Here is an 18406-nt window from a genome sequence, read left to right as displayed (position 1 = left end):
CTTAACTTCTAATTCAGTCTTATGGTTTATGTCACTGAAGAGGCATCCCTTACTAATGGAGATACTCTTCGTGAAAAACCAACAGCCTTGCCCTCTACTAACCTTTTAGCTGGTGGGGAAGGAGGCCTCCCAAATTCTGTACATGAGGAGCTTAGGGACAGAACTCTGATGGGAAAGGATTGGTTATAGGGCCTCTGTTAGCGCTATGCTTGTGTAGCAAATACTCTGATTTTACTTAAACGATATGTTTACTTATGGCGTTTTTGGGTAGGCTGGTAGAGGGCTCTCTCATTGTTGCTGGATATATCTGGACCAAGAGAGTAGGTAGAAGGAGAAGGGAATGGGAAATTTTGGAAAAATCACTTAAAACATTTTCATCGTTCCTGTGATATTAATTCTGTTTATAGCTGTTTGAATTTTTTAAGTGGAGCATCAACTTTTCAAAATAGAGCCTCTGGTGTTTGTAGCAAATTCACCTTTGCATTAAGGTATATGGGGATGTGGCGGGCAGGCAGGGTTCACTTGCAAGAAGCAAGTGGGAATCACTAGGCCGTAGTACTTGTAGATGGGTGATGAAGCCACAAACACAGTCTGCCCTCAGCCAGGACCAAGCAGGCAGCAGGCAGCTGGCCTGTGGGAACACAGCCACAGCCTGGACAACAGACCACAGGCAGAAGGCCCAGCACCATCTCCCCAGCTCCCTCCACAGCCCCAGCCTTCAAAGGAGCATTGTCATGGGAGGCAGGATACCAGTTCTGTGTTAAACCCTGGACACCACTAAAGGGAAAGGCATTGAAGGAGTTAACACTTTTTACTTCAGGGTTTTGTGTTCATTCAGATGGGAGGGTTGGCTTTACTGCTGGGACGAGTCCTAGAGGAAGAAGTTTTCCCAGTTCTCTCTAGAGGATAGGACACTGCACACCTCACTTTATTTTGACTGCAAAAAACCAGTGCAATTGTATGCAGAAATTAGTCAACAGGATGACCGAGTAGAGGCAAAAGGAGAGAACACCCAGCCCAGCACCAACTGGAAGCTGGCGGTCAGCACATGGGGCTCTCACCCCAGTCAGCAGCTTCTTAGCTATTGAAACAAAGAGTCTTTTTTAAGAAATGAGCAAACAAAAACCCCTCCCTATTTGAAGGCAAGAGTAAGCTCAGTTGAAAATGAATAAAGCCAGTGTCCAGGTGCCCCATGATCCTGGTGGCAGGTTACCTGAATTACCATCATAGTTCACAGTAATTAGGAAGTAATAAAGCTTACATTTAAAAACGTTTATTTGGTGCTTTGGGTATGTTACTCATTCACTCCATACAACCACCCTGTGCTTACCCCATTTTACAGGTGGGAACCTGAGGCACAAAGAGGTTAAGTAACTTTACCAAGGTGACCCAGCCAGGAAGTGGTGGGGCAGAATTCAAACCCAGGCCCCAGAGCCCCTGCTTTCAGCCCTGGCGTGCTGTTCACCTCTTGGGATGGAGAGACAAAGTCATCTCTCCAGCCTGGGAAGAAAGACCTTGCTGTGTTTGCAGGGCTTGTATGTGAGTCTGGGGAGGTGAGGGTGGAAAGAGCAATAGAGTTGACAGCAGTGACATCGTTGGTTGCTGTGTAATGAGCTTATCTCAGTTAAAATCGATCATTTTCTGGTTGTTAAAAAACATTATATTTAGATGGACCAATGGGGTAAAAAAAAGGAAAGACACTCTATTCTGTAGAAATTCCTGGAGCCCTTTCTTGTCTGCCTTCTCTTCGGTTTTTAAATCCTGACCTATCTCTATATAAAGCATCTCTGTTAAGATCTCATGTTCTTTTCAGATTCTCCTCACAGTGTCAAACCCTCTTTGCAATTCCCTGCAGCAAATGAGCTCTTGTGATGGCCTAAAAGATAGGCCTGTACAGAACATCAGAGGAGGAATGTCGGGGGGTTGTAACGTGGAAAAGATAAAGGCCTCTGTCTCCTGGAGCACCCCGGGAACGAGGAGCAATGCAAGAGGAACAGAAATGAACATGTTGCCCCTCAGCGTGTGGAAATGGGCCTGGTTTTTCAATTCCCATCGCGTGGCAGGGTTTGCTGGAAGCCATGAGCTTTGCTTTTAATTTACTAACAGGAAAGTGGTAAAGGTCGTTTCACTGTAGCACATGGTACTATATACTGAACATTTTCCTGTTTGAAGGAATGGTTATGTATTCTCTCAAACAGAAAAACAAATGAATATTTAATTCCCTAAGTGCTTAAGACAGCTGCCCTCATAGCTGCATATTACTCTTAAGTTTTATGTGCTGCTTAATGCTGTTTTTTTTCTTTTAACCGTGAGGATGTGCCCAAGCCTAAATCTCAGCTGCCACACCCTTATAGTCATGAAGAAGGGAGGGGAGCCACCAGGAGAAGCACGAGGGGGCAGGAGCAGATTACCTCACACAGTGGCTCATTAGCATCAGTCACTACTGATGGCACTCTGTAAAATCCCAGAGCAGGGCTGCATGAGAATCCATTTCTGTGTTTCTGCCTTCTGCCAGGGATGGCTCTAAATGCTGGGTATGGTAGAAAGATGCACACCCCTAACCACAGTGGCTGTGTCTCCGAGTCACCACGCACTCTGTTGCCTGCCTTTCTCTCTTCATTCAGCTCATTAGCTAGTCTTGAATCAGATGTGTGGAATGGAATGTTATTTTAAATGTGCAGTCACTCACATTTGAGTGCCAAGTAGAAATTATGCAACAGCAGCATTTGTTTTTCTGAGAAGTTGAAGTTTGGCCTTGCCCCTCACAGCAGAGTTAAAGTTCGGGGTTTTTGCAGTTAAGCACTTTCAGTGTGTACCACAGACACCCGATCCAGCTCTCTTTAATCGAATTTGACTTGGCCGTGAGTATGCTTTCTTGGTCATCCCTATGTTTGGATTGGGAAAGTGGTTTCTTTAAAAGGAAAAGGAAAAAGGCTCTTGGGCTTTTTACGGCTTGTTCTGTTGCCTTTGTCTAAGGTCAGCAGGAGAGAAGAGAGCCAGGAGGCTCGCATCATTGTTTGAGGCATGCCAGTGAGTAGCAAGGTGACCTTGTCAAGTCGTGTCACTTTCCAGGTGCTGGTTTTATTGTCTGGAGAATTGGGGGTTTAAGCTTCAACTGTCCTTAGGGTCCCCTCTAATCCCCGAAGTTCATGAATCTTTGATTTTGTGCATTCACAGAAATTGTTTCTTCCAGGTCTCCATGGTATTTTGCTAAGGGGGAACATTTGGAGCAGGCTCCGGGTTTGGAAGTGTTGTTGTCCTGGTGGGGCCTGGATATATGGCTAAGTAAATTTACCCTTTCATCATTATGGCTAGTATGCCAGACGTTCTGTGACACGGAAACTCTCATGCTTGAAATTTCACCATTGGGCAGCTTTGAGTATTCAGTTCACTTGAGTGGCTCTGCTGTGCCCAATGGAAGCAGAGTTTAGAGTGAAATAATACCTGTGCAAACTATCCTTTCTGATGCCGGATGCCTTCTTTGGATGAAGTAACTTGTCCCTTTTGAGAATGGAAGATGATTGCTGTACCTTGCTATTCTAGGTCATGTTATTCAAGGCTCTGACCTGCAAATAGCAATGGGCTATATGTTAATATGATTTTAAGGCCTATGCTCAAAACAAAAGCTCCAAACAAACAAAATAACACCCCGTCTTTATTCTAGTAGTGCTGTCTGTGAAACCTACACAATTAGAAAACCAATTCCTTGAGATTTCCCTTGAGTAGAGTCATCTTTTCAGTTTGAAGAAGTTCAGCTTAGGGTTGGTGGCTTGACTGGCTGCCCTTCTTCCCAATAGACTGAGAGGTTGTGGGAGCAGAAAGGGGAAGAGAAAAGCGTGGAGAGGTAAGAAGCAGGAAGGGGGAGCAGCAGCAAGGGAAGGCTGAGCATCTCCTGTTAAGCTAGAAGTTGTGTGATCCCAGCTGAAAGGATATGATTAGAGAAAGCCATGTATCCACTGGTGGGGCTGGGACCTGAGTTTCTTCCACTCCAAAGTCCACTCTTGCAATCAGCTTGCTTCACTCCTTTGCCTATGTTTGGGTCCACCTGTGTCAGGCACCTGCTGAGGGGCACCCACCCTGCCTGGCACTGGTGTTCTCAAATTGCCCTGAAGTCTGGTAAATCCTGACCTCCAGGGATCTACCAAACTTCAGAGCAATATTAACGGTGCAACAAGATCAGAGTGCCAGGGTGGTCCACTTCTACCTGGCCATTGCCGGCAACATAAATCAACGTTTACCAAGTATGTCAGTGGTAGTGAGAAATGAGGTTTAAATGTGAGCAAGAAGTAGCCAGTGTGCAAGGGTTTCCATCGGGCCTGGAAGAATGACAAAACTGGAGAGGTGAGGGTAGGGTCAGGGCCCGTCTGATGGGGGAAGGGCATGAGCCAAGGCGAGCCAGGCACTGTATTAGCAAAAAACAATAAATTAGCCAGGCTTGCGGGAATTCCTCTGAAAATATTAACATTGTGGGTATGTAATTATTGTCCCAAGCTGCCAAGGCTTGATTGGAATGTAGTTGTTATTCAGAAATGGCCTTCAAACCAACGGTGCCTGCCTCCTCTTGCTTTACTGGAAAACAGAAATGCTCCCATCTCAGATCTGCTATGCTTGGTGATGCCAGTGCCCCTGTTTTTTTGATCCCAGTTGTCTAAATTGGCTTTATCTGTTGCTCATAAGGGTTAAGTTAAAAGTTTCATTGCTCATTTAACAAGGAAATTTGCATTCTTCTGCAAACATAACTGCCTTCTCAAGGGTAGCCTTTTGCTGGGAGGGAGGGTTTCTGTCATTGGATCACAGGCTGTAGGTTCTAACAGCCTTGATCCTGAGGAGGTAGAGTCCAGGGCTGGGAACCTCATCGAAGTGTTAACCCTTTGTGAGGCAGTCTGGCATGGATCACAGGCCACATTCCTGGATTCTCATCCATCCAGGCCATAAATCAGCAATAGGCCTGATCACTCAATGCCATTGTGTTACCTGCTGTTAGTTTTGTTTGGTATTGTTTTTTAATTATGAAGCGTAAGATACATAGAGAGAAAACACGTTGTCTGTAGAGTCCAGTGAATTTTCTCCAGTGGAACACACCTTGGTAACTCTAGCCAGATTAAGAAACAGAATGTTATTGGCACACAGAAACTTTCCTTGTGCTTTCTCTGGTCTTATCTGCTCTTCTCACACCCTAGATTAGGAGGGCCACCTGTGTTTGCACTTGGTACTAATGGAATTGTACAGGAGGTACCCATTTGTGGGTGGCCTGTTTTGTTAAATATTATGTTTGAGATTTGTTTGTATGGCTGGGGATAGTTCTCGTCTATTCCTTCCCATTGGATTCCATTGTGTTCATTTCCAAATGATGACAGTTATGCCCACCTTGCCTGCATCGGTCATTAGGGAACATCCAGGTAAAACTTAGAAAAAGTTAAAAGTACTGCTTTAAAATACAATAAAGTATGTTTATTGTTTGGAAGAGAATAGATTTAATCTGAGTAAAATGAAGGCGAAGATCCGAAGGATTCTAGTCTCAGAAGTGAGGAGGAAAGTCGTTCCGCTGCATGGTCTGGTGCAGGGGGTCACGGGGCGTTGAAGAGCAGGCTGCTGTTTAAATCCGTGTCTCTGTTTCCTGGGAGGGGGACATTGACTGTGGAGGCCGTTGTCTTGTGAGCTACCCATTTGTCTTTAATTCTTCACAACTGCTAACGGGGCCCCTCTGCTTGATGGCGGGGGTCTCTTTAATCAGTTCTTATTTATTGGTTATGAAGTCACCAAACATTTTCAGTGTTCCCATTGAACCACCTTCTTTCACTCAGAGGTGATTCCTGTGGTTCACGAATGACTTGTGCTTCTCAATCAGGCAGAATCTCTGTGTTTTGTCCCATCAGGCCCTGGATGGGGATTTCTCTGAAGACAACCGCAGTAAGTGTCACATGGCCACCGCACCCTTGATTGAAGCTGTGGAGAACCTGACGGCATTTGCCTCGAACCCTGAGTTTGTCAGCATTCCCGCCCAGATCAGCTCCGAGGTAGGGCGTTTGTGCAGGAAGATCACACTAAGGTCTTTGGCTAACTCTGTGTGGCACCGAATGAGTTAGTAGTCAGAACTCCGAAAGCTCTTTCTGTCAATATGTCTGTGACTGTTACTCTTGTCCCCCATGGCATGTGCACAGTGAGTGAAACACAGTGACTCCGCCTCTCTTGAGAGATGACCTATATGTAGAGAACAATCTTACTGCCTAGGTTTGGGGTGATTCTTGGAATGTGTCACGCTCAAAAATGCTAGTTAAGGGGCAAACATGGGTTTAAGTCCCCACCGTGCAGACCCCGGGTAATCCAGTCTTCATGGTTCCCTGCCCTCTTTGTCTCCTTCAAAGGGCCAAGGTGGTGATTTGGCAAAGAACAGGACCTTTCAGGGCCCACCTCATTCACTCGTATCTTCGACCCTGACTTTGATTTCTCTGCCGTTTGGTCTCAGGGTTCCCAGGCACAGGAACCAATCCTGGTTTCAGCCAAGACCATGCTGGAGAGTTCATCGTACCTCATTCGCACTGCACGCTCTCTGGCCATCAACCCCAAAGACCCACCCACCTGGTCTGTGCTGGCTGGGCATTCCCACACAGTGTCCGACTCCATCAAGAGCCTCATCACTTCTATCAGGTCAGTTTCCCATCCGGAGGTTGCTGCCAGCCTGCATCTCAGCGTGGCAGGAGGAGGACAAGCCCACCAGGCTTTATCCTTAATAGTGATGTTGTTGATCATTATCATCGTTTTCTTTATCTCTTTGGGGCCAGAAGCACTGGTCACAATAGTAATTGCTAACTTAAGTACTTACCATATACCAAATACTACTCCAAGTGTTTTATCTGTATTACTTTATTTGAACATCACAACAGTCTTGTAAGGTACCATTGTCATTATTTCCATTGTACCGATGAATAAGTTTAGGCAGAAAAATTTGGGTAATATCCCCAAGGTCACCGTAAGGCCCAATGGCTGTCTAATCACTGTACCACATTGTCTGTATCTAGGAGTTTAGGCATTGAGCACCATTGTTATTTAGCAGGATTCGGGGTTGCAGTTAGTTTGCTAATAAGACAAAGAATATTCTAGGGCCTACAGTAACTCTGAGCATCTCTGACCTCCTTGGTGATAGTGGGAGCCTAAAAAGACATCCCCAAATAGACATAACATTTCTGAAGTTAGCCAGTTAATACCTCACAGCATGAAATTCATCTTCCTTAATTATATTTTGCTTCCTAGTTGCTTTTGAAGCTCAAAACCACAGTTAACTTTATTTCTTAATGGCTTGCAAAGAAAAATTCACTACATGTTTTAATTCCTACTATAGCCCAGGACTTTGTGACTCGTATGCAATGTAGAAAGCATAATACGTTTGCACTGGAAATAGTGCTGACTTTTTTTTTTTAATAAGAGTCCTGTGCTTAAGCCAGTGAATAGAGAATCCAAGTCCAAATTGCTCCCGTTGCAGTTGCCTGTTATCAGCCTAAGGTGCAGGGCAGGACCATATTCTTTCCACCAGAAATAAGTAGAGTTATCTGAAGTGTTACATTAAGGAATGCATGGGCTGTGCAGTGCGACATTGCCAACCAAGGGTCAGGGATTCCTCCTGAAAGGAGGTGACTGAGTCAGGGAGGAAGTGGACAGGGATCCTGGCCCACCAGTGCTGGAGCAGGCTGTGGGACTTGAGCCCCATGGAGCTTGTGTCCAACTTGCACTGTTCCTTCCAGGGACAAGGCCCCTGGACAGAGGGAGTGTGATTACTCCATCGATGGCATCAACCGGTGCATCCGGGACATCGAGCAGGCCTCGCTGGCTGCTGTCAGCCAGAGCCTGGCCACAAGGGACGACATCTCTGTGGAGGTAAGCTGGGAATCTGGGGGCCTGCTTAGCAGCCTCTAGATATGTTGAAAAATCTCAGCATCAGACTTGGAGGGGTAGAGGTTGGGGGTCCAAAATGTTTCTGTTCCTGGAGTTTCATCATTAGACAGCCATTCTCTGTGGAGCCAATCTGGGAACTTTTTGGAGAGGGTAGGGCGGATGCCAAGTAGAGAAGGGTGACTTAGGGGAAGGAATACATGTACTGGGATGGAAAGTTGAAATGTGGCTGAAATTGGGAGGGAAAATATCAATATCAAGGTAATTTAGGGGTTAGGTGGGTACTGTGTTTTAACACATCAGTAGAGTGGACCTAGGTATGTAAATAGCAAATAATTCTCTGTTGTCATATTTCATCAGTGTGCTTTTTAGTTAGTTGGCAAATTCAGCATTAAACTAATGCATTGGGTCTGTTCAGAGATCAAGGATTCTGCCCTAAGTTATTCAATATCTAGCATTTGAGGACTTTGGCATCCTATTATTAATTTAAAGCCACTTTGCCCTCTCTTGCTTGTTTTTCCAAAGTTTAGAATGGAATTTTCCTACTTTTTCCCTTTGGGTTTTTTTCTGTTACCTGTCCAAAGGTTCCTCACTTTTACTTCTATCTCTACTGAAAGCACAGTGCTTGACATGCAGAAGGTGCTTAATAAATATGAATGGTCTGTTTATTGATGTTTATCTTCCTGCCCCTGAATTCATTAACAATCAGCTTTCGGCCCAGAGTTAGTATTGCTCATTTTTATTAATAGAGCTGTCTATTTCGCTCCACCTTCACCCTCCTATTTCCAAAAAAAGAAAGATTAAATTTTCTCAAACTGTATGGGATGCTAGAATTATTCTTTTGAATCTGTTATTAATGTCCGTATGTATATGCATGCAGACAAGTACAAATAAGTGTACCACTTGATAAATTATCACCAACTGAACAGGCCTTTCAACCAGCACCCAGATCAAGAAGCGAAGATGAGGCCAGGCACTGTGGCTCACACCTGTAATCCTAGCACTTTGGGAGGCTGAGGCGAATGGATCACTTGAGGTCAGGAGTTCCAGACCAGCCTGGCCAACATGGTGAAACCCCATCTCTACTAAAAGTAGAAAAATTAGCCAGGTGCAGTGGCAGTCACCTGTAATCCCAGCTACTTGGGAGGCTGAGGCAGGAGAATCACTTGAACCTGAGAGGCAAGGTTGCAGTGAGTGAGCCGAGATTGCACTACCACCCTTAAGCCTGGGTGACAGAGCAAGATTCCATCTTTTAAAAAAAAAAAAAAAGTAGCAAAGATGACCAGCACCCCAGAATCCCCCCTCATCCCCCATCCTTTCACCATATCCTCCCCCAGCCAGTACATCTCCTGTTTGAACTCCCTCACTAGGAAGAGAGCCCTTCCCCTTTAACTGCATGTGCTCCCTAATCATACACCCTGTTTAATTTAACAAACCATCTGTAATAAGACAGCACTGTTGGAATATTCTTGCATTCTTGACTATAATCACATTATGAATGTGAAGATAATAAGTAATTAGCTAAATAAAACCCTTGGCCGTCTTGGAAGTTTCTCTTTGCCCGCTCCCATCTGTCTCTATTTCTCTTTTTCCTTTTCTTTTTCTTTCTCCAGGGTTTTGTTTTCAAGTTTGCATGTTAGTCTGCTCCTCTTGTTGAGGACACTCTGCCCACATCCCCGCTGGCCCATAGGCAGCATTGTTCTGTGGGAAAGTAGCAAAGGCTAGAGTCTCATTTCTGATGAGCAGGACATCGCCACTTCGGCGGAGTTCACTCAGTTCCATGCTGGTGTGTGCAGACCTAAAATGCCCGGTGCTCTGATGCATTAATCCTGCATCTATCAGTGAAGCTCCTATGAATAGTCCTGCAAAGGGATCTGATCTTTCCTGCCACTGGCTGGGAATCTCCACCTTTGAATCTCCCATCCCCCACACTCTCAGAATCATCTAGATATCTTGCTGTCTCTTTAGAGCATGATTCAATTCTTTGGGGGTGGAGAGATTAAACCATCTCTCAAGCCTGAGAAGAAAGGCCCTGAGGGCACCGTTTTTAATATTTGCGTATGCACCACCAAACACAGTGGACTGAGCATTTTCACAGTGCACTGTTTGGGAAGTAGTCCTGCTTTCAAGGAGCTAATCTCATTTTTATGTCACTCTCCCTCCTTAAGGGGTTCTTAGTTTTGAGAATACAGCGACCCGGATGTTCCCTCAGACCCCTCCATTAACTCCCTGCATTTGGAAGAAGTTGTCATTTTGGAAAGCCATGACTGTTCCGCAAGTCTGCTAATTACATCAAGGAACCTACAGTAAAGATACCAGTAGCGTCAGTTGTCAGGGTTGACAGGAGCAAGAAGCCAGTTGCAAAAGTGTGTCTCAGGCCTGCTTCTTCTCTCTCTCTCTGGAGGAGTCATCACTGAGAAGGTCAGGGCAGGGCACAGTGGCTTGATGGCACACACCCAGGCATTTTGGTGTCTGCTTTGTATGGCCTCACTCGTTTTTCGGAGGGGCCTTTTTGAATCAGTGCAGCTCTGTGGGGAGCTGTTATGGGATGAACTTGACGCTTCTCTCCTTATCAGGCCCTGCAGGAGCAGCTGACTTCGGTTGTCCAGGAAATCGGGCACCTTATTGATCCCATCGCCACAGCGGCTCGGGGAGAAGCAGCTCAGCTGGGACATAAGGTAATGCACACCGAGGGGATCCTGTGAGGGTGTGCGTGTGATCACAGGAGAGAGGATTTTACTGACTTTACTGTTATCATTCCCAAAAGCCTGTGGTGCAAGTATTGTGCCTGAGTCCAATGCTGGTTTAAGCTGCAGAAAATAACACTGAACCTCTCTCTGGCATCCTCTCCAGAAATGATCAGTTCAGGCTCTATTTTTACCTAGAGTTCAGAAGAAAACTTCAGTACAGTTTTTCTGGTTGTGGCCAGAGATGTAATTTGGCATTTACAGTCGTCCGTTGCAATCGGCCTTTGCTGAAAGAAGCCAGAGACTGAAGCAGACACTCCCAGCCTGGAGTCTGCCACCTCTGGCTGGCCGGCCAGCCCCATTCTGGTGTATTTAAGGGTACATTATTCTTTTGTGGTTTCTAACATAGTGTCTACTCTTTGACATAATGAGGCAAAGCAGACCTCTCTGGATGACCAAACGCTCCCTAGGTGTCCACTCCGGGGGAGCCATTCGGCTGGCGGTTCATACCCACATTGTCTTAAGAGCCAAATGACGTTTTGCCTGGTTGGGGTTCATTTTGCAGATTCTTCAAGGGCAGTTGGCTTGTCATGCAACCTGTGCCTCAATAGGGAGAGGCCAGAAATTGGATTTTTAACCACCTTGGGTTTCCTAGTGCGGCCGTCAGTATAGGAAGAAATATAGTAGCCAAAATCTTCTTGGCAAGTATCGACTTTAGAAAATCAATATTCATTGCTTTTTCAAATTACAGAATAGCTTAAGGGCCTACTCACCTTCCCACTGGTTCCAAGGAGGGATTTTTAAGATTTGAAATCTCAAAGGCCAGTGTCTGTTTGCCTTTTTAAGTGTGGCATATTTCATTTCTTTTTCTTCTCTTCTCCTCTCTTTTCTTCTCCTCTCTTCTCTTCTCCTCTCTTTTCCTCTCCTCCCCTCGCCTCTCCTCTTCTTTGTGAGACGGAGCTTTGCTCTTGTTGCCCAGGCTGGAGTGCAATGGCGCGATCTCAGGTCACCACAACCTCTGCCTCCCAGGTTCAATTGATTCTCCTGCCTCGGCCTCCCGAGTAGCTGGGATTACAGGCATGTGCCACCATGCCCAGCTAATTTTTATATTATTAGTAGAGATGGGGTTTCTCCATGTTGGTCAGGCTGGTCTCAAACTCCCAACCTCAGGTGACCCACCCGCCTCGGCCTCCCAGAGTGCTGGAATTACAGGCGTGAGCCACCACGCCCAGCCAGCATATTTCATTTCATAGCTGTTTCTTTATATGGCAATTAGAAAAGGGCTTGTCCATCTGTGTGAAGAGGTTTGCAGGGGTAGGAGAATGGTCTGGACACTGGGGCCACTGCCTGTGTGCCCATAAGGGAAACTGAGTTTAGAAGAGAAGCTGGACGTTTTCTCAGCAGTTACTTTTTATTCCAGAACTTTTGTAATAAAACATTTCTGGATGTCTTTAGAGGACAATACCCGTGTCTCTGCGGATACTTCATTAGTGTACAAGATTAATTCCTATGTTACTGGTTAGCGTCAAAAGAAACATAATGCAATTATGTTACTTGACTTATAAATTTACTCTTGGCCCTTGGGCTAATCCATCTCTTACCTTCTAACAGAGAGTTTTGGACAGAGGCAGTCTGTGGGCCCTCTATCCTGAAGAGCCGTGGACTGGGAGTTCACACCTACATTTTCCCCAAGGCTTCAATGCAGTGCTTATGGGGGCCCCCAGAACAGCAGCTTCAGCAGCACCTGGGAGTGATAAGAAATGCAAATTCTCAGACCCCAGCTGTGTTCATGAAGTTCTGTGGCTTAAAACAACAGAAATTTATTCTCTCATCCAAAGTCTAAAATCAGGAGCTGGCAGGGCCGTGCTCCCTCTGGAGGCTGTAGAGTAGGTTCCCTAGAGAATCTGTTCTTTGCTGCTTCTGTGTTCCTGTGGCTCCTGGCACTCCTTGACTATCACACTGATCCCTGCATCCATAATCACGTTGTCACCTGCTCCTCTGTGTCTCTTCTTTCTCTTAGATGGACACTTGTTACTGGATTTAGAGCCCACCCAGCTAATCCAGGACATTCGCATTTCAAGATCCTTAAATGCACCTGCAAGCAGCCTTTTTCCACATGAGATCACATTCCCAGGTTGCAGGGATTTGAATATGGACATATCTTTTGAGGGATCACCATTCAATCCACTGTGTCCCTTGACCTAGGAATGAACATCATGTACCAAATACTCAAAATTCTGTTATTTTAATGCACGTGCTAACCCAAGGGAGGATGTTTCCTGTTCTGTCATGTCCAAGAACTAAAGGTGTTGAAGTCCTTGCTAAGCTCCCTAAATACAGAGAAAAGCACATGACTTCAGAAAGCTTTGCCTGTAATATGTGAGCACCTAGCCTTTAGTGAATGCTTCCTATGTGGCAGTTAGCGTGGTGAAGGGCTTTCATGTACACTAATCCTCCTACCAGTCCTGATGAACTCTCAGTGCTATTATTAATCCCCATGTTACAGATGAGGAAACTGAAGGGGAGCGATTAGAACAATTTGCTAAATATTTCTCAGTAAGGAATTGGCAGGGAAGATTCAAATCCAGTGATTCTGAAGCCAGAGCTGACGTCCTTCATGGCCCAGCCATGCTATCTCCATGGGGAAGCTGGGCTCCCGTTTAGTTATTGCATTTAATGATTCTCAGCACACAGCAACCGCTGACATTTGACAGTTGTATTGATGAAATATACTTTTAAAATAATAAAATTAACCTAGAAAACATGTAAGATTCTAATGCATTAAACATTTTGACTCTTCCTTTAGGACATAAAGGACCACCCTAAAAGCCTTCAGCCCCGATGACCCCTTAGTGCCCCATTCCCTTTGGTGGTGACACCAGTGCCCTTCCTGGGGATGAGGATGAAATCACATGCAAGTGTGTGGAGCTGCTCCCTGTGGTTGTGCAGGCCATGCCCTCCACAAAGGCATTTGGCTGAAGTGGGAAGTAGGGACCAAATTCAGCCTATGCTCTGCCCTGGTGTCACTCATGTCTGCCCAAAGGACCCCTTTAAAATTCACCCAAAGGCTCCCTAAGGGCTGCCAACAGCCCTATTCACCAGATTTGAAACCTCTTGTAAGATAACCATAGAGGGGATAACAATTAAAAATATGCTTATTGTTGGCCAATAATCATGTCTCACTCTTAGCGCTAATTAAGGTTTATTTTTTGGACACATTCCCCCACTTTGCCCTAGCCACCACCCACCATCATCCTCCACCCGCTGCTGCTGGCCCAGTGACTGCTCATGTGAGTGGTCTTCCTGTCCACATCCCACAACACTCATCCTTCTAACATGTGAGGGGAAGAAGCATTAAGGGAGGTGCTGGCTAAAGGTTTGAACTTAAGTGCTCTTGAAGGGCATAATTTAGCCATTCGTCATTACCGCACAGAATGAGGCATTGAACAGAAAAGTGTGATTCATGCCATTGTATTTTCTCTGAGTTGAGAATAGATTCTGAGAGGGGATAGATTCTGGTATCTGAAGTGAATATAGCAAAATGTTAAGATCTCATATTCTGATGCCAGGTAGAGGGGCATCCAAACACCAAATGATAAACTTCTAAAAGTGTAGTGCTACAACAGTAGCAGGACTGCAGTCACAATGAAAGTGACGGAGACCACAGACTGTGGTAGCTGAGAGCTGGGGCTGTGGGGTGGGATGCCGCTGTCTCCAGCTCTTAGCTGCATGAGATGGAGCAGGTGTCTCAACCCCTTGAAGCCTCGGTATCTTCCTGTGTATCTGCCTCTTAAAGTTATGGAGGCTCAGTGAGGAAATGGATGTTAAACTTTCAGCAGAGAGCCTGGCACAGGGGATGCGCCCACTAGATGTTTGCAACACGTGGCCCACAGCGCCCAGCTGGTAGGCGAGCTTTGGTGAGCATGGATGGATATGCATGGTATCGCCCTCCTGGAAAGGGGCCTGTGCGGAGGCAGTGGTTCCTGTGGGGATAAGCTTTTTTTGTTCTCCCAAGTTGGGCTAATCATAAACAGAGCATCTAGGCTGATGTGAAATCATTTGTGCTTTTTTTCCAAATCAAGGCTTGGTCAAAATGCTCCGGGCAAAAGGCAGTTGGGATTGGCTTCCTACAAAGCTTTTGAAGGTTTCTTTCATCTCCTGCTTTTTTCTGCTCCCCTGCTACCTTATCCTCTTCCACTCCCCCTTCCTCCTGAGTTTGTAAGACGTTTTTAGTTCTTTTAAAAGTTGTTAATTTATAGAAATTGACAGTTTGTAAAATTGAATTCAGTTCTCATATCTCACTCTGGATCTTGGAATGGGTTTCTTAGCACCTCTGCCATATTTAGAAAGATGAAGAACTCCCTGGAGGAAGTAAAAACCAAGAAAGAGTACATTAATTAGCAAGCGCTTTCAGCAGTAAAATTGCCACAGATCTGCCTCTGCCTGTGAGTCAGCCCGGTCCTGTTCCCCTCCCGCACCCACCGTGGAGCCCCTGAAGGAGACACGTGTATTTACATGATACATCTGTGGCTTTTTTATTTTTTTTAAAAGGTGACACAACTGGCAAGCTATTTTGAGCCCTTGATCTTAGCCGCAGTCGGTGTGGCCTCCAAGATTCTTGACCATCAGCAGCAGATGACGGTGCTGGACCAGACCAAGACGCTCGCAGAGTCTGCCTTGCAGATGTTGTACGCAGCCAAAGAAGGTGGCGGAAACCCCAAGGTATGGTCCAGGATTTCGGGGACTCACTTAGGACCACTAAGAAGCCATCATGCATTCCTGCTGTAATGTGTCCCTCCAGGAAAAAACACTTCCAGTTCTTGTTGGTGGCATTTGAGCTCCCACTCTGAGGTCGGAAATAATCTATTGACCTTCCCAGGGTTCTTAGGGAGGAAACGAAGAAATATACATAAAAGTTATTGTTTTCTTGACAGAATGTGTAGACAAGTATCCTTGGGGAGGAAAAATGTATGGTGTGATGATGACAGGAATGAAAACTGTAATGCTTGCTGGGTCCCTGCTCAGCACTGACACCCAGCTTGCACAAAGGAATGCTCTATTGTGCTCCAGTAAATGTCATTTCGATTCCTAGTACTTAAGAGACTGCAGTTTAATATACAAATCTCCCATACCAGTGGCCAAGTATGATGACAGCCTGTCATAGGAGACCTTGCACCACATTTTACTCTGAACTTGGGAAGTGCAGAAAAGAGAACAGCATATGCAAAGTCATAGGTAAATGTATTAAAGGGTTGTGATTTCTTCAGGAATAGTGAGTGGTCTGGTCTATCTGGAACATGCGGAGTTGGGGGACCACCAGGCAGGAGGATGGACTAGGCTGCAGGGTGACAGGTCTCTTCCACATTACGGACTTCGGTCTTCATTGTAAGTAGTGGGGAGCCATTGGCGGTCTTTAAGCAGGGGAATGGCACAACCAGTCCTTATTTTAGAAACATTGAACTAGTAGCAGTGTGAATAATGTCATGGACTTTCCTTTTCTTTTCTTGAGATAATGTCTCACTGTATTGCCCAGGCTGGTCACGAATTCGTGGCCTCATGCCTTCTTCCTGCCTCAGCCTCCCAAGTAGCTGGGGCCACAGGCACGTGCCACCATACCTGGCTAGTGTGCTTGCTCATTTATTTACTTATTTACTTAATAAATTAATTATAGATGGGGGTCTCACTATGTTGCCCAGGCTCATCTCGAACTCCCGGCCTCAAGCAATCCTCCCCCTTTAGCCTCCCAAGTACCTGGAATTATAGGCGCAAACCACAGCACCCAGCTTGGACTTAAGTTTTCTATGTTCAATTTTTTCGTTCATGTACTTGGCAGTTATTAAGAGCCTCATTCTGGGGATGCTGAAATATTAAGAGCCAGCCACTGCCCTCAAGTCGCTCAGAGTCTTTTGGAAAAATAAGTTGAGTTGCTGAAGTGGTGGAATAGAGCGAGAAAAAAAAATACCATTTTGACCGTGATGGAGTAACGACAGGGTGCCTTGCAGTCGTGCCAGCCCCCTTTGCACCCTCCCCAAACTGGAGGAGGCAGAGCTTACCTTCTGACTCTCTCCTGGGTTGTCTTTTATCCAGGCTCTTTACTGCCACGTGTCCCCACTCCTACCTGAGGGTTTCAGTACTAAAAGAATAATTCAAAGTAGGAGTTTTCTGGATTTTTTTTTTTTTGAGACAGAGTTTCGCTCTTGTTGCCCAGCCTGGAGTGCAATGGTGTGATCTCGGCTCACTGCAACCTCCGCCTCCCGGGTTCAAGTGATTCTCCTGCCTCAGCCTCCCGAGTAGCTGGGATTACAGGCGTGTGCCACCATACCCAGCTAACTTTTTGTATTTTTAGTAGAGATGGGGTTTCACCATGTTGGGCAGGCTGGTCTTGAACTCCTGACCTCAGGTGATCCACCCACCCCAGCCTCCCAAAGTGCTGGAATTACAAGCATGAGCCACCACACCTGACCTTTCTGGATTTTTAAGACATGAACACATCTGCTTGGACTGTATGTTCAGAGCTCCTTGTGGAATTTTATTTTCTCTCAAGGAACCTCACAACCTCAGCTTCTCTTTTCTGGTAAAGCAGAGGCTGTTACCAGAAAGCTTACAGTGCTGACTGTGCTCCCAGCCATCAAAGATGGGGTTTCGCCATGTTGCCCAGGCTCATCACAAACTTCTGGCCTCAAGCAATCCTCCGCCTTCAGCCTCCCAAGTACCTAGGATTACAGGTGCAAGCCACAACATCCAGCTTGGACTTAGTTTCCTGTGTTCCCACCCATAGAGCACACATAGTCAGCCCTGTAAGCTTTCTGGTAACAGCCTCTGCTTGAAAGTGGTGTCTAGAATAATTTTCCACCAGGGTGAAGTAGTTTTCAGTAAAGCATTAGATGATGAAGTAGAACAAGATGAGTGAAGGCAAGGCAGGTGATCACCTCTGTCCCTCACTGGTCTCGTTCAACCTGCTCTCTTTCTGCAAACCCTGACAGGCTTAGCCCAAAGTGCGCCTGGGACACTACAAGTCTGCTTTTTTGAACCCTTTACTTAGATGCCTGATGCAGAGACTTAATCACCTTGAGTGTTATTCTTTGGACAGATATTTACTAGGTTTTATTTGCCATGTGCTAGGTGTTATATATCCCTGTTTGCAGAAGAAATAAAGGTTTGTCAGATAGTTACGGGTAGCTTTGATTTGGTGAAAAATAGCACAAGCTTTGGGGTCAAACATAATTGGATTCAAATCCCACCTGTGCCTCTCACAAGTAGATTACTTCATTTCTTTGTTTCTGCAGCTAAACAATGAAGGCAATTATGAATGCCTCCCTAAGGTACTGGTAGAGACTAAATGAGATAATGTGCCTGACATAGTCGTTATGTTTTTTAAAAAAGTGGCAGCCCAGAACCTGGTGTTAATGAATTACATGCTTACCAAGGCATTTGCAGTGTAACCTCTCCCTCGCTCCATTGAGCTCTTCTGCAGTATTCTCAACCCCACAGTGCTCCCTTCTCCACTCATCCCCACCCCGCCCAGTTCCCTTCTGCAGTATCCTTGATGGGCCCCCACAGATTCCGCCTGCAACACTCCAGCAGAAGCGCAGCTCTCTCCACTGTTGGGCAGTTCTAATTATTCCTTGTTTTTCTCCCTCTACCAAAGTTGAAATCTGCTCCCCTGTGGCCTTCTCCCATTTTTCCATTCCCCTGTGATGTCTGTGCCTGCTATCCTGGGCTTTGTATTTGAAGCGCTGTAATAAAGAAACAAGGCTCCTTTGGAAGCCGGACTTCAGACGTGTGTCTGAAAAAGAATGGAATCTGGTTTTCCTCTTGTGTGGTGCCATGAG

The 18406-nt window shown here is 45.8% G+C and overlaps 1 protein-coding gene across 9 annotated transcripts in view; it reads left to right on the top strand.

The window, feature by feature from the left end:
* Positions 1-18406, top strand: part of LOC105489073 (talin 2) — a 452478-nt gene that overhangs the window by 366960 nt on the left and 67112 nt on the right. For all 9 annotated transcript variants that reach the window (XM_011753725.3, XM_011753706.3, XM_011753714.3 and 6 more), the window contains 5 exons: positions 5877-6017; positions 6467-6648; positions 7740-7872; positions 10464-10565; positions 15126-15296. In XM_011753725.3, the coding sequence (XP_011752027.2) occupies positions 5877-6017; positions 6467-6648; positions 7740-7872; positions 10464-10565; positions 15126-15296 (729 nt within the window). The remainder of the gene's footprint in view (positions 1-5876; positions 6018-6466; positions 6649-7739; positions 7873-10463; positions 10566-15125; positions 15297-18406) is intronic.

This window comes from Macaca nemestrina, chromosome 7 (genome assembly GCF_043159975.1).
Source record: "Macaca nemestrina isolate mMacNem1 chromosome 7, mMacNem.hap1, whole genome shotgun sequence".
Classification (NCBI taxonomy): Eukaryota; Metazoa; Chordata; class Mammalia; order Primates; family Cercopithecidae; genus Macaca; species Macaca nemestrina.
The sequence above is the reverse complement of the archived record's forward strand: the minus strand, read 5'-3'. Positions and strand labels throughout refer to the sequence as shown.